The 27,675-nt window shown below is 47.5% G+C and overlaps 1 protein-coding gene across 1 annotated transcript in view; it reads left to right on the top strand.

The window, feature by feature from the left end:
* Positions 1-27,675, top strand: part of NOL4L (nucleolar protein 4 like) — a 207,865-nt gene that overhangs the window by 163,313 nt on the left and 16,877 nt on the right. Inside the window, exons 8-12 of the mRNA XM_036749788.1 lie at positions 13,467-13,738; positions 21,214-21,399; positions 21,595-21,786; positions 23,336-23,458; positions 24,040-24,241. Coding sequence (XP_036605683.1) covers positions 13,467-13,738; positions 21,214-21,399; positions 21,595-21,786; positions 23,336-23,458; positions 24,040-24,241 — 975 coding nt within the window. The remainder of the gene's footprint in view (positions 1-13,466; positions 13,739-21,213; positions 21,400-21,594; positions 21,787-23,335; positions 23,459-24,039; positions 24,242-27,675) is intronic.

Here is a 27,675-nt window from a genome sequence, read left to right on the forward strand (position 1 = left end):
TCTTAGAACATAGAATTCCAGAGCTTGATGGGATCTTACATCATATAAAATAGAATGTCAGAGCTGGAAGGAAGGACACTTCACCATCAACACTACATTATTGTCATCCTGGCTAACATTTAGATGATGTTTTTAGGTTTCCAGAGCACTTGATGTGCACCCTTATTTAATGAGAAAGCCAGACCTTAGAACATGGAATGTTAGAGCTGGAAAGGAATATAGAGGTCATCTAGTGACCTGCTTATTTTACAGAGGGAGAAACTAAGGCCAAGAAAGATTGTGATTTCCTCCCTTCCCATCTTTGCAGAGGCGGAGGGCTGTGGGTGTGGAATATTGAAAATGCTGCCAGACTCTCTTGGTGTGTTGTTCTTGTGGAAAAAAAATTTTCCTTCTTTTTAAGAATTCATTGTTACCAGGAAAATCTCCCTGGGTAGAAAGCACCTAGGATGTATTTGGAAATAAATGTGATGTAAAAACAAAAGATACTAATAAGTTTTTAAAGCCAAAAAGAGAAAGAAAGAAATTGAGTTATTGAAAAAACCAGAACTGGAACCCATGCCTCCTGACACCCAAGTTTGAGAATCCTTCTACTCCCCATTACCTCACTTCATGTAGAAAATGAACGGATATTTTTTGAGACTCCCTAAAGCAACCTAAATTTGAAGCAAACGGGAGATAGGGAGGAGAGAGAATCAGAGCTAAGCTGGCTCTGATCTGTCTTGGTAATTCCCCTGGATAGTCCAACAAACAGGTTCTGAAACACTTCAGAGAAATACATCTGGGCTAGCATTTAGCTTCAGGGATGTGATAAAGCCATCAGCTGCCCTTACCTCAGAAAACATCACAAGAAGCAAGGACCCCCCAGCTGGTCCCTCCCAGCTCCAACATTCTGTTTGTTGTCTTGCAAGGCTTCTTTAAATTCTAAAATTCTGTGTTCTAGAACCCCTTCTAGTCCTATGTTTGGTCCTTTCTGGTTCTGTCTGGCTTTGGAGTCAGAGGGCTCAGATCCTAGAACCCAGTTAGGCTAGCTGGGGTTGGTGTTGTAGCAGCCATGGAGGAGGGAACATTCCAAAAAGCCAGGAGCAATCGATAATTCACGAAGTTATTGCCCTGTCCCTGAGGCTTGAATATTATCAGTACATCAGATTTCTGGATTTCCCGCCCCGACCATGACATTTGCAATGGGTACTTGAAGAAAGCCCTACAAAGACTCCACCAGTGGCCTTACTAGCTCCAGCATTGACCCAGATATACCCACACTAGGCTAGCTACTGGTATTGCTGGGCATGTAGAAATAGTAATCCATCAACAAGCATTAACTAAGAGCCTACTGTATGCCAGGTATTGTTAGTGTTAGACACTGGGAATGCAAAGATAAAAGTGAAACAGTCCCTGCCCTCAGGGAGCTCACATTCTAACAAGACAGATATAACGAGTCGCAATTGATAGTGGTGGACACTTGGAAACAGGAAGACCTGGGTTCCAAATCTGACCTCAGGTACTTACTAGCTGTGTGACCCTGGACAAGTCACTTAAACTCTCTTGACTTCAGTTCTTAATCTGTAAAATGAAGGAGGTAGATTGGATGGCCTCTAGATCCCTTTCAGCTCTAAATGTACAATGCTGCACATACATGAAAGTATTTCTGGATGTACAAAATGGATTCAAAGTAGTTTTGGAAAGGAGCGCATAAGCAGCTGAGAGCTGGGAAGAAATAGTATAGGAAATGGTGCTTGAATTGAGTTTTGAAGGAAACCAGATTCCAAGAGTCAGAGGGGAGGATGGAGACATGCCAGGCGTGAGGGACAGCCAGAGCAAAGGTTCTGAGATGGGAGATGGAGTGTCATGTGTGAAGAACAGTGAGCAGGCTGGGATGGCTGGAGCACAGAGTACACAGAAGTAAGGTGGAGCCAGACTTGGATGGCAAGGAGGGGCAAGGTCACAGGGAGCTTCACATGCCTGACAGGAGCTTCTATTTGATCCTGGAGTTAATAGGGAGCCACTAGAGTGTATTGAGGCAGGGTTATAACAAGGTCAGACCTGCATATTAGGAAAATCAGCTTGGCCAAAAGGACCCTCAAAGCCTAGGAATCAAGAGCTCCAAGGGACCTTCTGATAGAACGTTGTGAGCTCCCTCTCTTCTGTGCCAAGGTGGGGGCAGGGGGCTGGACTGGTGGAACATCTGTCATCCACACTGTTGGGTACCGTGGACGTGTTGGCTGCTTTTACTCAATTGCTTTTATTTTCTTTTTTAAATTCTTTGTTGGACTTTCCCTTAAGGTTTGGAAGCAACCACAGAGGTCCTGTAAACCCAGCCTCCAGCTCTGTGGTTGTTCTGATAGTCAAGGGATTTGAGTTTTCCATTCATTCTAGCAGCTTCTTGTCTTGGCCTCCATAAGCTGTCAGCATTCTTCCAACCTGTGTGACCCTGGGCAAGTTACTCAACATCTCTGGGCCTCACTTTCCTCCTCTGTATAAATTAAGTGGGTTTGACTAGATGATCTTTAAGGTCCCTTCCAATTCAGTCTATGGTCTACAAGTCTTTACAGAGCATCCTGACAGGCGGCCCTCCTGTTGCTGCTTCCAAAGATCTTGAACTTGATGCTGCTTTAAAGGTTATGATGCATGCAAGGAAGATGGAGCTGGGAGAGGCGATAGTGTGCTGGGCTGTGGACTTTGGAGAGAGCTGGGTTCTAAACCCAGCCTGTGTGATCATAGACCAGTCACTTCACTGAACCATGGTTTCCTCCTCAGTTTCCTCCTCTATTCGTCCCTAAGAGGACTATTTGAAGCATCAAATGAGATCACGTATGTCAAGTGTTTTACAAACCACCTTTGTGAAGCTTAAGGTGCCATATGACTGTCTGATGTTATTACTGTTGTGATAATCATTCCATTCAACAGTACGAGCCTATGGGGAAGTGTAATGAGGAGAACTGGATGACTTCACCCTCCCCCTCATCTTTCCTAGCCAATCAGTTTTCAAATTGTACCACTTCCACCTCTGTGGTTTCTCTTAAATCCCCTACCCTTCTTCAGTCTCACTGCTACTGCCCGCCATCTTCCAGGGCAGGGTAGGAGAGCTGGCCACAATCAGCAGAACCATTGCTGCAACCTCCTTACGATTATTCTCACCACTCAACTCTCTTCCCTAGGACTAAGACTTTCCTAGGCATATCTAGTGCTCCAAAATCTTCAGCGGCTACCTATTACCTTTCCTTTCTGGCCACAAAAGGCACTGCTTATGAATATTTTTGTAACAGTTGTACCTTTTCCCTCTGTCTTTGACCTTGGGACATATGCCCAGTAGTGGCGTCCATCATTTCCAACCTCCTTTCATATTATTGCCCTCACATACTCCAGCCAAATGAAACTTTTGTTTTGTTTTGCCTTTGTCCCTGAATATGCTCCATTAACTTGCAGCTTTCCATTTTGGGGCCAGTGTTGTCACCTGTTGCCTGAAATGTCCTCCCTCCCTTCACCTGTTGAATTCCTACCCATTCTTTCAATTCTAAATTAAATTTTATTTTCTCCCTGAAGCTTTCCCTAGGCCCGTTGTCCTTCCTAGTACATGCTCCTCACCCTCAACCCTATAGAGCACTTTGTGCTATGCCTCTCCAATTCAGCAAGCATTTATTGAATGCCTACAATGTGGCAGGCATTTTGTGAGGCACTGGGTGGGGATAGAAAGACAGAAAAAGAGTTCCTGCCGTCAGGAAGCTTACCTTCTTCCACCAGGGGAACACTAATGCACTTACGCTATAATATTATTTCTGTTAGAATCCTCCTGTGAAGCCACCTCCCAGGGTAGAGGTGAATTCCACGTTCTCAACAGCTGCACCAGCAGAGCCTACATAAGCTTAGGCAGCCAAGCTAGGAAAGCTGCATCTAAAGGCCCAGTGATGGACTTTGTCTGTGCTGCCTGAGGACCAGTCTAGCTATACTAAGAGGTTAGTTGACATTTGGCCCCAGGGTGATTAATTTACTGGCCACAGAAACTCTAGAAGACCATCTGCTAAGGCAAAGGGCTGTGATCTACATCCACTGAGAAAGTATCAATGTGAATAAAGCCATAGGTTCTTAACAAAGTAAAGAACGATCTCTGTATTTGTGTCTTAAACATGTTTCCTCCTGGGGAGGAAGCTCTCTACCATAGATTCAGTCTAGCTTCAGCTTCAAAGTGTAAAGGTTTAGGGAGCTATCTGGACACTCAGAGGTTATGTGACTTGCCCAAAGCCAATACATATACATATCAGAAGTGAGACTTGAACTTAAATATTCCTGACTCTGCAGCCTGCTCTCTATCTGCTATGCCTCTAAATTTTTTTTTTTTAGTTTTTGAAAAAATTTTTGCTTATTGTTGTTGTTGAGTCATTTCAGTCATATCCTACCCTTCATTTGGGGTTTTCTTGGCAAAGATATTGGAATGGTTTGCCATTTCCTTCTCCAGCTCGTTTTACAGATGAGGAAACTGAGACAAACAGGGTTAAGTGACTTGCCCAGGGTCACACAGCTGGTAAGTATCTGAAGCCAGATTTGAAATCAGGAAGATGAGTTTTCCTGACTTCAGGCTTCTCACTCTATCCACTGAGCCACCTAGCTGCCCTTGGGGCCTGTAGTAAGAAGCCTTAATTGAATTGAATGGAGGACAGCTGAGCCTCACCTTGATGTATGAGAATCCAAATATACAAAGCAGATATATTCAGAAATGATTGTCCACATCATTGGTGCCGAACTCAAATAGAAACGAGACGGCTACTAATCCCTATGGATCACATATTGACTTAGTTTTAAAATGTAATCTTATCTATATTTCATAGTATTTTTATCTATCATTTTAAATATATCCCAAATACATTTTAATCTGGTTCAGGCAACACTGGAGAGTATTGTAGGCCAGGAGAACCTAAAGCCAGAGGGACCTTTAGAACACAGAATGGACAGAGATCATAGAACACAGAATGTTAGAGCTAGAAGGAAGCTTGAATTTAAAAAAATGACAGATCTGGAAGAGACCTTGGAGAGAATCATCTGTCTGACTCCTACATTTTACAAGTGGGGAGACTGAGGCAGAGAGAGAGATGGAGTGAGAGAGAGATGGAGTGCCTTGCTCAGGGGGGTCACGTGCTAATTGGTAGCAGAGCTGGATTTGGAGCCTAGTTTCTCTGACTCTAGTTCCTGAGCTCTTTCCATGTTCTTACAGGTTGCTGTGATGAAAGCCTTTTGTAAACCTTAGAGCTGTATAGAAATGTGAGGAGTGGTTGTCGTGCTATTTTACTTTGAATGGGTTCTACCATGGGCTACCTTTTAAGTGTCAGCTTCTCCTAGTGGAAGTAAAGATTTGATTTACAAAATTTCTGCCTGTGCAAAATGCTTCAAGAACACACCTGCGGTGTAAAGGAGTGTCTGATGTAGGCTGGTCAGAGATCTTTTTTACTGCAGACCTCCCTGATGAAAGCAGGGCAGAAAGACTGTGACAGCTAAGAGCCAGGCTTCTTTGAGCTGTCAACCTGTCAAGACAGACCAGTTGACCATGCATTGTACACCCAAGATATACTAAGCCCTTCAGAAATGGAACCAACTTTTTTTTACTTTAAAATTTTTTTAAATTTATATACATTTTTTGTTTTCACATCACTTTCTTCTCCAACTATGTCCCTTTCCTCCTTCTACTTAGAAGATCTTCCCTTTGTAGCAAAGATGTAGAAAGAGAGGTAAAATTAACTAGTACATCAGTTGAGTGTGATGGTATAGGCCATGTTCCTCATCCAAAGTCTCCTACCTCTACCAAAAAAGGCAAGGGAGGTGCATTTTCTCATCTCTTCTTTGGGACCAAGCTTGACCATATAATCATACTATTTAGTTTCTGTTTCTTATCTTTCCATTTGAATTGCTGTAGTCATTTAAACTATTTTCTGGTTCTGCTTGCTTCATTCTACATCAGTTCATATAAGTCTTCCTTTGCTTTGTATTCTTCATATTAATCATTTCCTATGGTACAGCAATAATCCATCACATCTATGTGCCCCAATCTCTTTAACCATTCTCCATTTGATGGGTATCTTCTTTGTTCCAATTCTTTCTTACGGCAGAAAGTGCTGCTATAAATATTTTGGTGCAGATGGGACCTTTTTCTCTGTCCTTGACCTTCTTGGGTACTGGGATCTCTGCCTAGCAGTGGGATCTTTACCTTTTAATGGGATATGGATGTTTTAGAAATAAATGGAGAGGCAGCCTGCATAAGGAGAGACTCCAAAAATTCTCGACTTGGAATCAGGAGCCCTCAGTTAGAATCTTGGCCCTGTCCCTCAGTGACTCCAAGACCCCCAGTTCTTTTTCCCCCTCTGTGAATCTCAGCCTCCTCCTCCATTAGAAATGAGGGTGTCTGACTAGATCAGGGACTCAACCTATTTTGGGTCATGGACCCCTTTGGCAGACTGGTGAAGCCTATGGGCTTCTTCTCAGAATGATGTTTTCTTGCCTATGTTCATAGTTGAAGGAAATGCTAAATTTCAGTTAGAAGTTAATGAAAATAAGTAATTTTTCCCTATCCAATTTCATGAGCCCCGCCCCCCCCCCCTTAAAATCTATGTATGGATTCACTGAGCAGTTAAGAACCCTGGGTCTCTAAAATTCTTTAACGATTTAACTCTTAGGATTATCTAATCATCAGGACCGCTCTGGGAGGGGGAGCACAAGTCTGTCAGTCAATCAACAAACATTTGTTAAGTACCTACTATGTGTCAGGTGCTATGCTAAGCACTGGGAATATAAAGAATGGCAAAAATATTATGGTCATTTTATAGCTGTGGAAATGAAGTTTAGGTAAGCTGATTTGTGCAGTCCCGTATAGCTCGTACCTTTTGACTGCTGAGTCTAGTGATCCATTGACCATCCTACAATGCCTGTGGAGAAGCTCACTGTCGGCAGGGACTCAGAGATTACCTAGCCCAACATTCTGTTCCACAAGAGCTGCAGGAACCCTTCATGACTTCTCCCATAAATGGATCCTTAAACCTCTGTTCTGACACCCACTGGAGCAAGAAATGGCATTTGTTTAGGGCATTAAGCCACCTATCTGCTGGGACCGAGAGAAGTGGAGCCAGCACAGCTGCAACTTGTACAGATGTGTCTCCACCATGTCGGTACAAGACAATGCCTTCCCTCCACTCTAAAAACCAATGAGATCTGAGCCTCACTGGTCCATTCCTTGCCTGTTGAATTCCTAGTCGTCCTTTAGTGCCCAACATTAAAGTTATTCCTTCCGTGAAGACTTTCCTGATCCCAGCCTGATGACCAATGAATGATCTTTCCCCTCGGATTTCACATAGTGCTCTCTAATGCATTTTATCTTATGGTGTTGGTTATTGGTGTTATTTATATATGGGTCTTCATATCCCCTTACTAGGGGTAATCTCCACAGGACTTGGGGAATCTCTCTTATCAAAGCTCTTTATCTCCCCCAATTAATTGATCCCTCGCTCAATCAACAAGTATTTATTAAATGTCCCCTACATTCCAGTCACTATGCTAGGTGCTGAGGAGAAAAAGCCAAGCCTGAAATAATCCCTCCCCTCAAGGAACTCATAGTCTATGACGGGAAAACAATGTGTACACAGAAAACTATATACAAAATCTAAACAGAGCAAATACAAAGTAACAGTGGGGAGGAGTGGGACTAATCCCAGGGAGGGACAGGCAATAAGGAACCGCTTTGCTGTAGGAGGCAGCATTTGAACAGAGCGTCGAAGGAAACAAGGGCTTCATATGCCAGCGTAGACCTCTGCACAAGAGTAAATGTCTAAAGAATGTTTGTTGAATGAAAGACTGGTCTCCTAACTTTGGTTCTCAGTCCCCAATATATTAAATTCATTCAACATTTATTAAGCACCTGCTCTGTGTTAGGTTCTATTCCCTGTGCCAGAGGAGTGACAGAGAGGATGGGGATAAACCCACCCTTTATTTTCACCATCAGTATTCATTTCAATCCAGCATCCGTTTCTCGAATGCCTACCATGTGCACAAAGCATGGGGGTCGCAAAGACATAAAAAGATAGCTCCTGCCCCAGTGAGATTGCGGTGTCCCAGGGAAGGAAAGATACGCCATGCCAGGAAGACCAAAGGCTGAGGTGGACAGGACAGCAAGTGTGTGACCCATCTTGGGACCGTTCTTAGAAATGTGAGTTTCTTTGTCGGTTTTAGTATTGTTGATGTTGCTGTTATTATTATTAATAGCAGGGGGCGGGGCCAGCGGGATGATCCCCATCATCCTACCTCGTGTTCACTAAACTGTATCCATGTCAGGATAGTGGAAAGAACACTGGATTTGGACGCAGAGATTTAGTTTTAAAACCCATCTCTGCTGCTTACTACCAGTGTGACCAGTGGCAAGTCACTCAGCCCTTTGAGGCCTCAGGTTCCTTCTTCATAAAATGAGAGGGTTATATTGATGACCCCTACGATTCTTTGCCACTTTAAATCCTGTGATGCCTATGACACAGTCCCTACCCTCTGGGAGCTCAGAAGCTGGGGGGGAGGGGAGGGGCAGAAGGCTAAACTAACACCTGTGAAACAATTAATGGGGAAATCAGTCATTGCTCCCAGATTGTAAATGCCTCAGGAGCTCAGAGGAAAGAAAGCAGGTTGCTACAGCTTAGGATGTTCAGGGAAGGCTTTCTCAAGGTGGTCCTGGAGCTAGATCTTGAACGTTGGATACGGAAGGAGGAAGCAAAAAGGGCTTGGACCAGAGGTTGGGAAGAAGTAGGATCCATTCTCTGGGTTAGTGTCTCCTGCACCTCAACTCTAGGTACCTTCTTCTTTCCCTAATTTGCTCTCCCCACCGGTGTCTCTGGGAGCCTGGGGTGCTTTGGTAAGGGAGACTCTGCCCCCTGAGCGGTCATCTCAGATTTCAGGGCCTGGCCTGGGTGGTCCAGGCTATTGGGAGGGGGTGTGTGTCTGTTCCTAGCCCTTCAGAGAGCAAAAAGAGGTCCCTAGGACTCATTTGACAGGCAGCCTGGGTTATCTCCAATTGGCCTGTGGGGAGGCCCCTGATTGGCCACTCGTTGAGGAGCCACTCTGTTGCCGTGGCGATGCCCGGGCTGACTCCAGGCCTGGTGTGTTGCGAGTGCCTGTGAGCTGGGGACTAAGTCTCCCTAATCCTTCCAAGAGGGGAAAGGCGGAGGGGCCTGAGACTCCCTTGGGGACCTAGGCTGACCCTGGAAGGTGGGGAAGGGAAGTGGGATGGAATCGCCTAGCAGTGAATATCTCTCTGTCATCCTGATGCTTAAAGGAAGGCAGGCTATCTCCCTCCCAAACAGATACTAGCAGATTCTACCCCCCTCCCCTGGGGTGGGGGGAGTGGGAGGTGAAGACAAGCATGATTGTATGTGTCAAGTGTAGCAGGCATATTGGTGGGGTGTGGACCTAGGCCAAGGCAGACTAGATCCTCCCCTCTCCCCCCAATCCCTCAGCATTGTCCACAGGACAAGATTCCTAGTCTTGCCTTTAACTGGTATTTATTGAGGCCTGCTTGGTTGTATGTAGAGCGCAATGGTAGGCACCAATGATGGCATCCATTTTTCTAGCACTCTAAGATTTACAAAGTGCTGTCTTCCTCACAGCCCCGTGGAGATGACAGTATGTATAAATGTGAGTTGTTATCATTGTCAGCTCACGTTTATACCGACTGCCTGACTCACAGCGTTGTGAGTTCCTTCCCTTCTTCCCTTGTAAACTTTTCACTTCTAGAGAGCTGGGAGGTGTTTTTCTATAATAGTTTGAGATTCACCAGAAGATGATCCAGGCTATCCCCTCATGGAGTGCCTCCAAGAGTACCGGGCTTGGAGTCTTTGGACCTGAATTCAACTGTTGGTGGTTATGTGCTAGTGGATAAGTCACCAAACCTCCCTGGCTGTTTCCTCGTTTTTAAAAATTGATGATTGGGATCCCTAGTCCACTGACTTTAATGTGTTATGTAGAATAAAGAGGTTTAGAACTGGAAGGGATAAGGCCTTAGAGATCAACCTATCCAAACCTTTAATTTTACAAGTAAGGAAACTGAGGCCCAGAGGAAAAGTGATTTGTGCAAGAGTACATGGCCAAGTTAGAAGCAGAATAAATTTGAACCCAGGTCTTCTGATTCTAAATCTGGTGCTTTTCCCACAAAACCTCTAGGTTGCTATGAGAAAAGCATTTTATAAATGATAAAAGTGCACTATAAATGTAGGCTGATAATAATACCACCAACCTAGGGATCCTCTCTTCCATTCACACACTCCTCCCTCCCTCCCTCTCTCTCTCTCTCTCTCCCCCCCTCCTCTCTCCCTCTCTCCCTCTTGCTCTCCACCTTTCTCCCCTCCCCCCCCCCAACTCTGCCTCCCTCCCCTCCTCTCTCTCCTCTTCCCTCTCCTCTCAGCTCCAGGGACACAAGGCAGCCAGAAAGGATACCCATTGCCACAGCTAGCTGGAGTGGGGGAGGGGGATGGAGAAGGGGGGGCACTTAAAGCCAGTGGTGGGCATCCGGCTGGCCACATTCGTCTGCTTAATCCGATCAGCACATGGGGGGATGGGAATGTGAAGGGAAGAGGAAGAAGGGAGGTTTTATAAGGTTGGGAGCAGGCAGGAAGGGTGGGGGGGAGTGCAGGGGGAGGGGAGCTTAAGGACCCAGAATGGGTACAGCTTACACAAGGGGAGGGGGGAGAAGGGAGGGAATATGGATTTATGTTGAGCCCAGGGTATCCCCATTGTGACTGCCAGAGCCCTGTTCAGCTACAAGGCTTCCCTGCAAAGTTCTCTGTAGTGGCCTCATTAAAGTTTACCCATCACCCCAAGGGAAAGGGAAAGATCCAGCTGATAGTGGTAGCCAGAGCCCTTTACTCCTCCTCCTCCTCCCCCTCTCCCTCCTCCTCCCCCTCCTCCTCCTGCTCCCCTTCCTCCTCCTCCTCCCTTCCTTCCTTCCCTCTTCCCCCACTCCCTCCACCCAGACACACATACACCTTTGGACTCCCTGCACATGCGCCACAGTTCCATATGTCATGGTGACACGAGGCTGCTCCCGGCTGCCTGACCCCCCCATTGTCCTGCCAAGGGAGTGAGGATGCAGGGAACAGGAAGCAGAGGGGGGGGGGGACCGCCATCTGCCTGTGGCTCAGAGCAGCAGCAGCAGCAGCAGCGTCTTTGTTTGGATCCCGGCTGGGGCCGTGGATGTTTCTCAAGGAATTGCTCCCAAAGTCCTCGCTCCCTGGCCCTTGCAAAGCTCTGCTGGGTGAAATAAAGGATTTGCTGTGTGTTGGGGGTGGGGGAAGTGAGTGAGGATGGAGCAGGAGGAGGGAATCCACAGGGGGAGTAAGATATTAGGGGGAGGAGGGAGGAACAGACTACTCCCATCTTGACCAGGATATCCCGTCTTTCTCTCTCTCTCTCTCTCTCTCTCTCTCTCTCTCTCTCTCTCTCTCTCTCTCTCCCTCTCTGCCTCTAGGGTGTGTCCACACAGATACAGGCAGCTCCCTCTCCTCCCCCCATCCCTGTCAGAGATTGTACCCGTAAGCTGACACTGTGGGGAGGTGTGTAAGGGAGAAGGTAGAGAGGCTGACTCCCTGAGCCAGAGCGGGGAGGGAGGGGTTTGTGCTGAGTGTCAGTGTATGTGTGTGTATATATATGTGTGTGTGTGTGTGTGCATGCGTGCGAGAGAGAGAGAGAGAGAGAGAGAGAGAGAGAGAGAGAGAGCGCGACAGAGAGACAGAGAAGCTGTTCATGACCCAGAATGTGGGTGGCTGTGTTTGCAGGATAGCTAGTAGAAAGATTGTATGCATGAGCCAGAGGGTGGGTAGGTTACTCTGTGTGTGTGTGAGAGAGAGAGAGACAGAGAGAAAGAGACAGACAGACAGACAAGGCAGGGGCCCGTGCCCAAGGGGAGAAAGACAGCTAGGAGGAAGGAGGTGGGAGGCTACTCTCTCCCTCCCCAGGGTGACAAGACAATGGGGACCCCTCCTTAAGGTAGAGGGGGTGGGGGCGGCAAGAAAGGAAGAAGCTGAGTTGGAGGGTGCATGGGGGGATGCAATGGCAGGTGGGTGTGGGAAGAAAAGGACTGTGCACAGTAAAGGGGGCTAGTGTGGGAGGGGAAGGAGTGGTTTGGCACTCCTGAGATGGAGGAAGATTATAAGCACGGGAGCGAAGGGACTGTCTCTACCTGCGGAGTGGGGGGCTGTGAGCCAGAGAAAGCAGCCGTGCTGGAGAGGGGATGTGAAAGGCAAGACGGAGAGGGTTCAGGACAATAATTTGGAGCTAGGTGTGAGAAACTGAGTTAAGCCGAGGGAGAGTGCTGGAGAAAGGCTAAGGTCTGTGGCTGCCTGCCCACCCAGAGGGCTTCATGGAGAGGTTATTAGGAAGATGCGTTCAAGAAGGCACTGGGGTGAGTGAATCTTTGTCAAAGGAGATAACATTTCAATTCTGAGACTCTAATGGGGCCTCCCATTATTTCCCTAATAGGTGCCATGGTGACAGGCGCTGTAAGAAATACTTAGATGGGAGTGTTGGATCTAAGGCTCAGGAGAGCCCTGGCCATCCCTGGGGCCCCTCCCAGCTCTGTCTTCAGAGCAGAAGGTCCATTAACTCAGGGGCTGGTAGTTTGGTTCCCTGGGTTTGGGGGAGAGGAAGCCACAAGAGAGGAGAACCTTCTCTTGCTGAGTGGAACTGCTGCCCCTGGCTCCAGCCTTTTTGGTACTTATTAGGAGACTTGATGAAAGGAGTGTGTGGGGTCTTTAAGGGGAGAAAATCAAAGAGGGGAGAATTCTCTCTCTCTCTCTCTCTCTCTCTCTCTCTCCCTCTCCCTCTCCCCCTCTCTCCCTCTCTCCCTTTCTCCCTCTTTCTCCCTCTGTCTCCCTCTGTCTCCCTCCCTCTCTCTCTCTTTCTCTGTCTCTCTTCCTCTGTTCCTCTCTCTCTTCCTATCTCTCTCTCTCTTCCTCTGTTCCTCTCTCTCTTTCTCTCTCTTCCCTCTCCCTCTCTTTTATTCTCTCTCCCTCCCCCTTCTCTTTTCTCTACTCTCTGTCTGTCTCTTTTTCTCTCTCTCTGTCTCTCACCTATCCTTCTGATGTGAATCCCTCAGCAGCAAGGATCAGGAGTCATCTACCCTCCTTGGTCCTGTCCCACCACTATCTTTGCCAACTAGGAATGTGGGTTTTGTTCCTCTTGATTAAGGGTGAACCTTTTCACCCTCTTCTTTTGAGCTGGGGATGCCTGGGGTGGGGCCAGGCAGCAGACAGGCTTGCTTCATGGCCTTGGATGAGCTGTTTCCCCTCTGAGCCCCAGTTTTTTTTCCTCTGTGAAATGAGGGGATTGGATGATCATTAAGCTTCCTTTCCAGATCCTATGATATGCCTGAGTCCCAGGGAAAGTGGCTAGGACCAATGGGCAGCTCCAGGGCGAGGCTCTGACCAGAGGCACTAAATCTCAGCCCCTCTTGTTTTCAGATGACTCCTCGTCGGAGAGTTGCAGTGGGAATGGCTCCTCGACGTTGAACCCCTCCACCTCCAGCAGCACCCAAGGGGACACCTCCTTCCCCGAGATGAATGGTAATGGCGCCGTGGCCCCCATGGACTTCACAGCCTCAACGGAGGACCAGCCTATCAACCTCTGTGACAAGCTCCCCGCCTCTCATCTCCCCACCTCGTACCCAGCAGACAGCTGCAGCACCGATGGGCTTCGGAGCAGGGTGAAGTATGCTGTAAAGACAACCCCAGAGGTAAGTCTGGATGACAGGGACTGACAGACCACAGGCCCAAACGCAGGCTCTGGCCCACCAAGTCTAGAGCCTCCTTTCTTCCCCTCCATATAATATTGACTCCAGGAGATTGAGGGTCCTCTTGCAGTAGAAACTATCATTCCTGTAGACTTAGGGTACTGGGCTCAAGGCCTGCAGAAGGAAGACAGCAATAAAAACAGTTTCTGCTTATATTTCTGTGGTTCTTTAAGTTTTTCAGAAGAGGAAACTGAGGCATAGGGAAGCAAACTCTTGCCCACTCCAAGTCCAGGTCTGCTTATTTGACACTAGGCTGCTGGTACATCCTTAAAAAAAAAAAAGTACTTTCCCACCTTGACTTTTATTTTAGGTCATAACAGCCCCATAAAGGTGGCAGGAGCAGACATTCCTGCCCCTATTTTTGAGTTGAAATGGAGAAAGGAAGCCTGGCTCTCCGAAAGTCACACAATCAATGATCAGACCTCAGTCCCAGGCCATTGGCTAGAGTGTCCATGGACACAGGTCATGGCTGCTCCCTTCTCCACTGGACAAAAGCCAACAAAGAAGGTTCCCCTGCCCCATAGTCATCTGCATCCTCCAAATTCCCAAACTGCATATTACCTTTGGATTATGGTATCATAGATTTAGAGCTAGAAGGGAACCTAAAAGACCATTTAGTCTCACCCTTTCATTTTTACAAATGAGGAAATCGATGTCCAACAGAGTTAAGTGATCAGAGAATAAATAGAAATGCTGGGATTCCACCCTAGGAAGTTGGACTACAAATCAGGGTGCTTTCAACTGTTACTGTGCTGCCTCACAGGGTTCTGGTAAAGTGGATGGAGTCCCTGGCTTCGATTCAGGAATATCTGAGTTCAAATCCTGCCTTAGACACTTACTAGCTATGTGATCCTGGGCAAGTCACTTAACCTCTGCTTTAATTACCTCATCAGTGGAGATGACAAGGGCACTTGCCTTACAGAGTTGTAAGCTCCAAACGAGTTCACGTATGTTAAGTGCTTTACAAACAAAAAAGCTATATAAACGCTATCTAGTAGCAGCAGTAGTAGTGGTAGTAGCAGCAGTAGCAGTAGGAATGGCAGGAGTAGTAGTTGTTATTTATAAGCCTGAGACATTAATGATGATGACCATATCTCCACCTAGTCTGTATGAATTTAGGCCCAGTGTGGGGGGTGGGCCTAATGACATGGGCTGAGCCAGTGGTGATTTCCTAATCATCAGGTCTGAACTCAGGTGCCCCATGAGCTCATGGCAGCATGAAGGGAACAAGATTCCCTTGGGGTCTCCCTTTGGCAGCTCCTAAGAACCATCCCCGTGTTGGGTGATTGGAGATGGAGGAAGGACCCGATGTCTGCTTCGCAGGCAGCTTGAAGTACTCAGGAAAGAGGGCCCCAGTTCCCCATTCTCTCAGTCCAGCCTTTGTGGCCTTGGGACAAGAGAGGCAGTTTGTCTGCCCTTGACAGTGGCCTCTTCAGAAAACAAACTGTCATTAGATTCCAGGAGTTGGTGAATGACAGAGAGGAACGAGCCACAAGCTGGGAGTCAGGAGGCATAGATTCAAGGCCCCGCTTGGCCAGGAGGTTCCTGCCTTCTCCAAGTCCCATGCGCCATTAACTTGACTTACTGCCTGCCTAAGAGAATCCTGGGAATCAGCACTGGGTGAGGGATTGGAGGGTAAGCCCCATGTTGTTGGACAGCTGGCTACCTAGAGGAATCGGGACTCTGTGGCCTGATTGCCCAGAGTCTGAACCAATCACCAGTCTGGAGGGGAGGGGGGACAGTGTCAAAACACAGATCGGGGTCTGGAGGAAATCGGAGGCATCAGAGAGGCCAGGAGCAGAGGGAGTGGAGACAAGGATTTGGGATTGAGTTGTCAGGTCAGGAAACTGCAACACTGCAGAGGCTTTCTGGATTTGGGATCTGGGTTCAGGCCCCGGCTATGTCATACATGTGTGACGTTGAGTGAGTCATTTTACTTCTCTCCATCTATACGATGCAGGACAGCTGGGGGAACATAAGGCTAGATGATCTCTTAAGGCCCCTTCCAGCCCTGAAACTATGTGATTCTATGATTCTGAGTAGTTTACTGTAGTTTATTTACCTTGCCCAAAGTCTCACTTTCCTCATCTATAAAATGGAAATGGCATGGTATGTTGGTAAGAGCCCTAGCTCCAGACTCAGGAGGATCTGGGTTCAACTCCTATGCCTGATCCTTCCTCCTTGTGTGGCCGTCACTTCTCCTCCACTTCCTCATTGGCAAAACGAGGGGCTTGGACTAAGTGGTCTCTGAGGTCCCTTCTGGCTCGAGAGCTGTGATCCTGTGATCCCCTATTCCATAGAGCCATTTTTGTGAGGGTCAGAGGCTTTCAAGGGTGAGGAGAAGCGTGCCTTAAAGACCATGAAGTAACAAATGTTAGCTGAACGCGGCATGGATGAACAAGTGTGTGTTGTCAGAAAAAGAATGGGCATCTGCCATTCCATTTTGTCCCAGCAGTGGCTGTGTGGTCTATGGGGCAAACGCTGAGATTGTGGCACCAGCTTTCTCCAATTAGGGCCTTCGCCTAGACGTGTGACCAGTGGGGCTGCCCTACAGGGCGCCCGGGAATGAATGAGATGATGGACCTAGAGAAATCCAGCCAGGTGGATAGAAGAAAAGAAGTTCCTCTGCCCATAAACCTATAGCTGGAAGGGATCTTAGAAAACATTTAGTCCTAATCCCTCATTCTATAGCTTAGGAAGCTGGAGCCAGAGTCACGTAGTCAGACAAAGCTGAGATTTAAAGTCAGGTCCCTTAGCTTCCAAGTTTAGGGCTCTCGCTATGGTCGCACAGTCTTGGTTTGTAGAAGGACAGCATAGGTTGGAGCTTCAGCACCTTCCTCTCTGTACACTGGGTCGTAGTAGTTCACATTCCTGTAGTCTCTGCGTCTTGAAGAACACTTTCCTCACAATACCTTGGGGGCGTTATTACCTCCATTTTATGGACACAGAAACCGAGGGTCAGAAAAGGGAAGTGGTCATACTGCTTCACAGAAGTCATGTTGGAAACCAAGATTCAAACCCATGACTTTCCACATCCAAGGATTCTTTCCCCCATACCTTTATGCCTCTCTCTGTGCGGTCCCTAATTCCTGATGGATTGTGTCGGGGGTTTTGAACAGGAGCCAGGTCAGCGAGGACAGAAAGGCATCAAAGTTGCACAGAGATAGGCCTGAATCAAGATCTTGGGAGTATAGGCGAGTAGCAATGTGCTTAAAGTGGGCCGCCATGTGGGTGGGCACACCAGGAGAGATAATTGCCCAGCCGTTTTCATTCATTTTTTCCCCCTCGCCAGCCATTAGTTCACTTGTCCATTTACCATTTTGCTTATTCATTCAACTTAGCTCAAGCTCCCACAATGTGCCCAACCCTGTGCAACATAACAGAGATGCCAACTAGAAACTGTACATGCCTCAGAGGCTGCACCTGAGCCTAGCCAGGGAGATAAGATAGGCAGGCCAAACAAAAGTGGTACCTCAATCCAAGGAGGGAATAATGAATAAGAATAAAGCACAACAGTCTGAGGATCTGTCCCAGGGCAGTCTGTGCTCAGGATTCAGGGAGGGCAAGAGGCAGGAAGTATGGTGAGGCAAAAGGAGGAGAGGAGAAAGATCCTTGGGAGGGCAGGGAAGGCTTCCTGGAGGAAGGGGCATTGAAGGGAGAACCAGGATTTGGGTCAGTACCTTTGGGAGAGGAGAAGCTGTCTTTCTTGTTGTAATCTTAGGAGACAACTTTCTACGGGGAGGGCTATCATATTTGTGTGTGTGTGTGAGTTTGTTTATTTGATGCCAAAGAGATTTTCTATCAGATTCATCGGTATCCACTTACATATTCTTGCTCTTCTATTTCTTTTACACATATCACTGATTCAGGTCCAGGTAAGAACAGTTCCATCCTCAGGGACAAGTATTACTAAGAGAAGTGTTGCTCATGGAGTGATGACAATAACTCACCTTTATATGGCTCTTTAAGGTCTGCCAAGGGCTTTGCCTGTGGCCTCTCCTCTGATCCTCACGACAGCTCTGTGAATTTGATGAGGAAACTGAAGCTGAGAAAAGTTTAGTGATTTGTCTCAGAGACACAGCTAGTAAGTGCTTCTGGTAGGATTTGAACCCAGCTCTTCCTGACTCCCAAGTCCGGCACTATGCTCACTGTGCCCAAACGGCTGCCCTGCTGTATGTGACATGCTGAAAGAATCCAAGCAGCGCTACTCCGTACATCAGGCAGACAGATCCTCAGGGGAGGAAGGACCCATGGAAAGAATGGTACTGGGTCTGGAAGTGCAGGCGGGCTTCACAGGGATCCATTGACTGTACAGGCTGTCCCAAAAATCTGAGTGTGGCTTTAAGCTAACCCTAGTTCTGAGCCTTTGCTTACAGCAGCACTAAGACTTTTGAGACACCCTGGCTGCTTCGTCTTTTTTTTTTAAAGCTTAAAACTGTGCTGAGACTTTTGAGACCTCCTGTATAACATAAAATACCTGGAAGAGTACCTCCATCACTCATGCATCTCGACGTCTCCTTCCACATCTTAGTAGAGTTCCTCGCACACTGCCGTGGCCAAAACAGATTCATCTCCTGGCAGCCAAGTCCCTGGTGATGAGCCTCTCTACAGTTAACTCATCAAATCCTCAAATGACAGACACATATGGTCCAATGCTTCCATCCACCACTAGCGTTTCTCAGATGGTGTGAAACGGCCACCACCTTCCCTAACGGGCCATCACCCCATTGTACAAAGATACCGACCCACTGGTCTGTTATCAGTTAAGAGCCATGTACTCCTCGAGAGCTGCCCATTTTGGAAGCCTGGGTGAGGCAGAGAGGAGGTGAGAGCCACACAGGCCTCCTCAGGAGGGGAAGGTGAGTGTAGCTCAGAGGGAACTCCTTTGCAAAGTATCAGAAAGTAACATGCCTTCGTGCATTGTGGCCTGTGTGCAGGATTCAATCCTTACCTTCCGCCAGCCTGTGGAAGACCTTAAATCCCACTGGTGGGTGTCAAGTCACAGTGTATTTTGCCTTCCTCCTGCACACCTCCTTAGTAGACTAAATCCTGCCTTCTTCCACAGCTGATAGATGTGAATCACAGTGTTTCACGTAGCATTTGAACCCAGCACTCTAGGTACTGTGCCCAGAGGGCTATACTGCTGTCCAGGAAGTGCTAAAAGAACCAGAGAAAGGCCACAGTGGTTTAGAAAAAAAAAGCAAATGCTGGGAGTTTCCCTAAGTGTGGTCCCTACCTCTCCTGCATCAGGACAGACCCATGATATCAGGCATGAAGCGTGAATTTGTGGCTCATCCCTCCCTGGGTTCTCTCCAGCAGATAAAGACTCCCTGAAGGGAACAGCCTGTACTAGGAGAAGGGGGCCATGGAGCCCCACAGGGAAACACTGACATTACCACTTTCACGCTCCCCCACCCCCACCCCCTATGCCTCCCTATTTTTTAAAATAAATTTTATTCCTTCATTTTTTCTATTCCGCTCACCTCCTCCCCCTCAACTGAGAAAACAAAAAACAAAGCCAAACAAATCCCTTGTAACAAATGGACATAGTAAAGCAAAACAAATCCCCGCATTAGCCATGTCCAAAAATATGTGTCTCATTCTGCATCTTGAGTCCTTCCCCTCTCTGACAGGAGGTTTTGTAGCCACCTGCATCAGTCCTCTGGAATCAGAGTTGATCATCGCAGTGATCAGAGTTCTCAAGCGTTTAAGTTGTTTGTTTAGTTTAAATCATGCTCCACTTTGGACGCATCTCCTTGGGCATCTAGGTGGTTCAGTGGACAGAGCACTGGGCCTAGTTAGGAAGTGTCATCTTCCTGAGTTCAATTCTGGCACCAGATGCTATCTGTGTGTCCCTGGGCAAGTCACTTAACCCTATTTGCCTCAGTTTCCTCATCTGTAAAATGAGCTGGAAAAGCAAATGGTAAACCATTCTAGTTTCTTTGCCAAGAAAACCCCAAATGGGGTCATGAAGAGTCAGACATGATTGAAAAATGACTCAGCAACAGTTTCCTGGTTCTGCTCACTTCACTCTGCATCTTCACACAAATCTTTTCAAGTTTCTCTTAAACTTTATCTTTATTTCTCACAGCACAATAGTATTCCATTACACTCATAGACCACAATTTGTTCAGCTACTCCCCAACTGATAGATGCACCTTTACCTCCCACTTCTTTGCCACTACAAAAAGAGCGGCTACAAATGTTTTCACGCCGATAGGACCTTTTTCCTCTCTCTCTGATCTCTTTGAGCTCTAGGCCTACAAGTTGTATCTCAGGGTTAAAGGGTATGCATAGTTCAGTAACTTTTTGGGCAGAGTTCCAAACTGCAATCCAGAATGACTGGCCCAATTCATAGCTTCACCAGCAGTGCATCGATGCTTCACTCTTATTTTTAAGTACAGAATCTTCTTGTTTTTTACGAATTATCTTTGCTGAGCCGTTTGGTTCTCCTTTGGATTGAGCGTGAATTCTGTTACTTGGCATCAGCTCCATTGTCACTTTGGGATCAGGGCAGCCTCTGGCAGAGGAGGAAGTCATTGGCCAAATACAGACCTTAAAGGGAAAAAGAGGGGAAAAGGACAGTGGAAGGCTGGCCAGTGGCAGGAATCCTTTCTCTGGCCATCCTCCAAAGTATCTGTGCTTCTCCTGAAAACCACATTCTGCTCTCCTTTTTACAGTGTCCTACATGAAAAGGCACAGGATAAATACTTGTTGATTTAAGAACAGGTCAAGAGACGATACAAACTCTTCAGGAAATAGGGGAGTTTAAATCACCCCCTATTGTACGCATAGTAAAATTGAGGGCCCAAAAGAGGCTTGGCCCCAGCAAGTTGTTGGCTGAGCCAGAATTCAAATTTGGGCTCCCCAGGACTCTGGCCAACCATGGAAGTGCCACAGAGTCAAGAATGTGAAGGAGAGGCTTTGAGTGAGGCTGTGTCCCAAAGTCAGGTCTCAGTTTCCTCATCTCTCAAATAGAGATAATCATACACACCCCATGTCACAGTGTCAAATGTGAGGGAAAAGCTGGGCAGAAAAGTCTTTAAGGCGACACGATAGTGGCCTTGAAGTGTTTGAAAGAAGTCACTTCTCATGTGGAAGACTGAGTAGACGAGCAGCCAGTGCAGGTTGGGAAGGGGCGTGACTGAGGGAGGTTTTAGCTTCACATAAGGGAAAGTTTACTAACTAACCTGAAATGACATGCTGCTGATACCGAGTCTCTCACCGCAGGAGTTCTTCAAGCAAAGGCTGGATGACTTACATATCAGGGGTGTTGTAAGAAGGGCTCCTGTGGAATGGGGTGGTTTCTGCAGTTCCTTCCAGGGACTGAATAATTCTGGATCATAGGGGTCAGAGACAAGGGCTTTGGAAACCTGCAGCCTTTAATGACTGCCTCCCTACCCCTTTCTCTCCTCCAGTCCCCTCCATATAGCTCTGGGAGTTATGACTCCATCAAAACAGAGGTCAGCGGCTGCCCTGAAGACCTGACTGTGGGCCGGGCTCCCACAGCTGATGATGACGACGATGACCACGATGACCATGAGGACAACGATAAGATGAATGACTCGGAGGGGATGGACCCTGAGCGTCTCAAGGCCTTTAATGTAAGCTCAGGCCTTATTAAGTCCTTGCTTTCATGTCCCTTCCACCCCAGCCTGGATTTTGGGTCTCACCTTGCTCATGGGCACCATAGCCGTGGTCCCCAGTTCTCTTCCTCTAGTTTGCCTTCTCTTGTGTACACTCTCCCTGCCAACCCACCAGGTCTTCAGCTCTCCCATCCTCCCTTCCCCTCCCTCCAGATGTTCGTGCGCCTTTTTGTTGATGAGAATTTGGACCGCATGGTGCCCATCTCCAAGCAACCCAAGGAGAAGATACAGGCCATCATAGAGTCCTGCAGCCGCCAGTTCCCTGAGTTTCAGGAGCGAGCCCGCAAACGCATCCGCACTTACCTCAAATCCTGCCGTCGTATGAAGAAGAATGGCATGGAAATGGTAAGACCCCTCTTGCCTTTATCTCCCTCCCTGCCTCCCCCCTTTTTTGTTTATTTCTAACATTCCCCACCTTCTTCCTTTCCCTTTGAGAGGGGCATTGTGCCTTAATCCTCCCATTTCTTTTCTTTTCTTTTTTTTTGGCAAGGCAGTTGGGGTTAAGTGCCTTGCCCAAAGTCATGCAGCTAGTATGTGTCAAGTGTCTGAGTCCAGATTTGAACTCAGGTCCTCCTGACCCCAGGGCCGGTGCTCTACTCACTGCGCCACCTAGCTGCCCCAGTCTTCCCATTTCTTATAGCACCTTAGAGTTCCCAAAGCATTTTCCAGATAACCACCCTGGGAACTAGGTGTTCTTACTCTGATTTTTTGTCCTAGACCCCATTCACAATCTAGTGAAACCAAGAGACTCCTTCTCAAATTATGTTTTTAAATGCATAAAATGAAATATATAAGATTACAGAGGGAACCAATGATGTCCAAAGAGTTATCAACATACTTAAAGCAAAACAACAAAAGCAAGTCCCTGGACCCCAGATTAAGAATCTCTGCGGGAGAGTTGGTATTGTCTTCATTTAGAGATGAGGAAACTCACAGGCGTGCCCGGGTGGAGTCTGGTATGGTGGGGATGGCACTCGCTCGCTCGGGAATCAGGGAGCCCCTAGCTTCCAGTGCTACCTCTTAGGACTATTACCTCTGTGAGTGCCCGGGACACGCTTTACTTCTCTACACAATGATGGACTTGGAAGGGCCCTCCAGCTCTAGATTCATAGTCCAGTGAGGCGCATTGGCTTGCCCAAGCATAACACAGTCAATAACCGGCAAATATTTAAACAGAATTTTCCTGATTTCAAGGTTAGCACACTGGCAGTACAGTCTTTTCTCATAGATAACGGTGGGTTTACAGCAAGGAGATTTGGTTCCAGGCTTGCTTTTCCATTGGCTGGCTATGGGAGCTGGGCATGTTGCCTTCGCTCCTTACATCTGTTTTATAGGTTTGTTGTGACTGAAGTGCTTCGTAAATTATGAAAATGTGTTAGTCCTATTAATGTTTCTCTTTTCCATTTCTTGTCCCTCTCATACCTTCCCATGAATGTAAATTGCTGCGTTTCCCATCCTCACTCTCTTTTCCTTCTCCAGACCTCCAAAAGTCTTCCCTAAGCTAGGCCCTTATTGCACATCAAAGATAGGGAAGTAATGCTCCTTACTGACATTTTCTCTGTCAGGCCCTCCTCTTCTTTGCTCCTGACACCCCCTACTTGCCCTCAGATATAGCTGAGAGCTTTCATCACAGAGCTCTGGACTTGTGTCAGGACACTGGAGTCCAAAGCCCAACTATGACTACAGGTCTGGCTCTATAGATTTAAATTATTTAGTTTCTCTGAGCCTCACTTTCTTCATCTGTGTAAAAAAACAAATCAAGTTTAGGGTTTAGACTAGATGATTTCCAAGGTCCCTGCCAGCATAAACATCCTTTGGTGTGTTTTCTAAGAGTACTTCTATTGCTGACATCCCATGAGGCTGGTAGCATCCTAAACTGCCCTCTCTTCCCTAGACCAGACCCACTCCTCCCCACCTGACCTCAGCCATGGCTGAAAATATCCTGGCAGCTGCGTGTGAGAGCGAGACAAGAAAAGCAGCCAAGAGGATGAGACTGGAGATCTACCAGACATCCCAGGTACAGAGTCAGCCACATTGACCCCTGTAGGGGGCTGAGAATGTAGGAGGTACACACCATCCCAGCCAGAGTGGCCAGCAGCCTGCTGAAAGTAGCTGATGAGAGAATGAAGAAAGGGTTGGGGTGGGAAGAAGGAGCAGAAAAGTAAGCTGTCAGAATGTGAAGGAGGCCGGGGCCCAGGTTCCCAGGAAAGAGCCATTCAGGAGCTATCCAGATGATGCCAGGGGAAGCAGAGACAAGGGCATTGGCCCATCAGACACCAGAGACCCGAACATCACAACCGATTTAGTTTCCAGAGTGTGAAAGGAAAAGTAGCAACAACAGCTGCCGGCGCCCCGTGCCTGTGCCCACAGTGGGGGGCGTGGGATTCAGTAACAATAGTAGCTCCCATTTTGCAGTACATCAACAGCTCACAAATTCCTGCCTTGCGCCACCCCTAGGAGATAGTCTTATCTTCATTTTACAGATGAGGGTTAGTGAAGGAAATGTTTCATAGGAACCAGAGGCTGTGAAGAGGGAAATGGGCTCCTTGCTCCTCTTCCTCTCCAAATCTAATGAAACCCTTTGGTCCCCTTGTGTAGGATGAGCCGATCGCTCTTGACAAGCAGCATTCCAGGGACTCTGCAGCCATCACCCACTCGACCTACTCACTGCCAGCTTCTTCATATGCCCAGGATCCCGTCTACATCAACGGCAGCCTGAACTACAGCTACCGCAGCTATGGGGCTTTGGGCAGCAGTCTGCAACCCCCAGCTTCCCTCCAGACAGGAAATCACAGTAACGGTGAGGCTGGGGCAGGGGGAGCTCAAATCAATTCTTACGATATCAACCATAAGAATTGGAAGAGGCTCTGGAGATCATTAGGTCTAAACGCTTTATTTTACAGATGGGGAAACAGAGACCCAGGGAGGGAAAGTGACTTATCTAGTGGAATTGGCCGAGTTGGGATTAATTCAATTAAACCAACATTTATTAAGCATCTGCTATGTGCCAGGGACTATGCTAGGGTTATAACATCCCGTTTAAGGTAGGGAGGTGGGTAGTTTTAACATTCTGTCTTCTAGAATTAACCCCATTTTAACCAATGATGAGCCTCAGCAAAGAGAAGTGACTTGCTTGAGGTGACAGAGCTGGTAAGGGACAGAATCACAAAGAGCCCCACCCCAAGGCCGGTGCTCTTTCTACAGTTCCATCCAGGATGGCTGGGTGTCCTCATCTCAAGTTGTAACTAACACTCCTTCCTGAGAAACACGAGTTCCTCACTTCCCACCCTGGCTCCAGAATCATGCTCTTAGGATCTCTTTGGATGCTCCCATCTATCGCCTGAAGATGAGGCCTTGGGAAGGTAGAAACATGGCTGGACATGGTGCTAGGAGACCTGGGTTACAATTGTGTCTCTGTCACATACTATCTGTGTGACCCTGAGTAAATAATTTAACCTCTCTGAGCTCTACTTTTCTCATCTCTTAACTATATTTACATTCTGTCCCTACTACCTTGTAAACCCTAAAGTGATAGAAATGTGAATTGGTACTGTTATGCCTACTTTACAGCTGAGGGAAAATAAGGCCCACAGAGGGAAAGGGAGTTGCCTAAAGTGGCGTAGCAGTCTTTTCTCTCTCCTCCTCTCCTTCAGCCCCAGAAGAGTCAATAGAAAAGGACCCCAGGCTAGAAGTCAGAATACCCATGTTGGAGTCCTGTTTCTCTGCCCCTAATTCTACGCACCTTGAGTAAATGACTCCTCTGTTCTGGGCCTTGGTTTTTCTTCTAAAAAACAAAGTGATTGGAGGGGTTCTCTGAGGTCCTTTCCAGCTCTGCCATTCTCTGTCAATGCATAGATTCCTTCCCTCACTCCTCTTCTAGGAACCCCCTGTTCCCAGGAGCATCCTCAGAGTTAGACTGTTCTGTGTAAAGCATATGCTCCCTGCTCTAAGATGAGAGGGAATACAAAAACTGGAAGAGATTCAGGGGAGGACAAGAGGGCAAGACCCCATCATTTCTCCTCTAGCTGGCTCGCTGGGACTGCCTAGTGTTAGGCTGACATGGAACACCACTAAATTCTCTTAGCCACTGGTTGGAGCACGTGGGACAAGCCATTGTGAAATGTTATCATCTAGTCTGGCTCCCCTCTCTGTTTTGTTTAGTTTTTGAACGTTTGTCAAGAGCCCCTTGGGTGCAAAGGTAAAAGTCATCTTCCTCCAATGCCTTGGCTGGGCGCAGAGGTTACCCTCAGAGGCTCGTTGAGGACATACCAGCAGAGCATAAGCTCTGGAAGTTTCTGCACTAAGGGTAGGGCCCACCTGAGCTCAGGGAGGCTCGTTACTCAATGGGTCAATGTGGCAGTCTCCAGCCTCATTGAGAGGCTGCAACTTGGTGCTGGGTCAGTGGAGGGAGCTTCACAGCAGGCAAAACTGGATTCTTGAAGAACGGATACAGGAGTAGGTTGTAGGCCCTGGAGAAGACACAGACCCCTACCTGGCAGCCACTTGGCATAGCAGGGGACACAAATGATAGCCATACAGTAAGCACTGTGATGGATGAAAACATGGCAGAAGTACAGTGGACCCCCAGATTGGAGGATGGGAAGAATTCTGAGGCTAGAGAGATCCCTTGAAGGATGGGGAAATTTTCAACAGGTGTGCCTGCTCTAGGGCATTGGGGAGCTGGCTTCAGGCCTGGAGGATCTCCTCTCCCATTTTTTATAGTAGGATAACATAGAAACCTCCAGGAGAGAGTCAGGGAGCTGGACTCATAGAAAGAGGCTCCTTTGCTCACTTCAGGTCCTGCACAGTTCCCATGGTCCTCCTGCCTTCTTCCTTCCCAGCCTCCACTTTGGCCCAGTGGTCCCCTGGGTCCAAAGCACTCCTCTCCTGATTCATTGCAGGAGGATCAGGGAGGGTATTTTGAGGGAGCTTACCCAGGCCTAATTGATCATCTTTACTCTTGTGCCTCCACACTCAATTCAGACATTTATAGCTGCTTCCATTGTGCAGTGCACTACGTCCCACAGTAAGGACACAAAGAAAAATGTCCTCCTCAGAGCGGCCCAAAAAGAAGAAAGGTCCTACCTACTCTGTCCTGATTCCCAGAGCCATAGCACAAGGGCATTAACTGCCAATGAGCATAGCCAGTGCAGGGAATTTAAATAGGATTCCCAGGGCCAGTCTGCCCTTTCCCAAGTGATCCATTTCCATTCGGTTTCTGTTGGGTGCTGCAGAGTCCTGTCCTGAGCATAAATCATAGAATTTAGAGCAGGAAGGGCCCTTAGGCCAGAACATTAAAATGGATTGTCAAAGCTTGAAGGGTTCTTAAAGACTGCACAGTCTAGGGGTTTTTAACCTGGGGACCATGAACTTGTTTCTTTAATATTTTAATAACTGCATTTCAGTATAATTGGTTTCCTTTGTAATCCGATATGCATTTAAAACAGGATTCTGAGAAGGGTCCCATAGGCTTTACCAGATGGCCAAAGGGGTTCTGGACACAAAAGAGTTTAAGAACTCTAGACCTAGTTAAGCTTCCGTGTTTTATAGAGAAGGAAACTGAACCCTGGAGAAGTTATGTGACTTACCCAGAGTCATATGTAGAAAGAAGTAATGTGCCGGAGGTCATTCAGCCCTAAGAAATTACTTCTTCCCTGCCCACCCATGAGGCTAAGGTGTAAGGCTGGACTCCTGTAAGTGCCCTTTGGAGATGACTTATCTTTTCTCTTGTGCTGTAAGGTAGAAAGAGGCCTGGGCTGGGGATCTAGAGGACTGAGTCCTGCCTCCACCACTGATTCACTATGTAATAGACTGGGTAATTCACCACCCCTCTCTGGACCTCCGTTGCACCATTTGTAAAATGAGGGAAGCTCCTACCTTGTCTAGGTCCGTTCTTCTGTCGCTAATCTCCGTCTTGTTTTCCCTGTTCCCTTGGTCCATCTATAAGTGCCCCCTGATTTCTAACAATCTTAATTCTCTTTAGAAAGGGCTCCCCTCACCCCAGGCAATGGCACAAGGTCTGACTGGATCACATTGCAGACTCAGATCCAGTTTCCCTACCCCTGCTTACCTCTGCGTCTCCTCGCCTCTTTCCTAAGGAAATCTAGGTTAGGGAATACTGCCACTTATATGGCCTCCCCCAGACATGGTTCCTTGGGACAGTCTTGGCTTAAAGAAGCTTTTATCTGGTGATGAGCAGCAGCTCCATGACTCTGGCACGTTCTTGTGATTCAT

This window comes from Trichosurus vulpecula, chromosome 3 (assembly GCF_011100635.1).
Source record: "Trichosurus vulpecula isolate mTriVul1 chromosome 3, mTriVul1.pri, whole genome shotgun sequence".
Lineage (NCBI taxonomy): Eukaryota > Metazoa > Chordata > Mammalia > Diprotodontia > Phalangeridae > Trichosurus > Trichosurus vulpecula.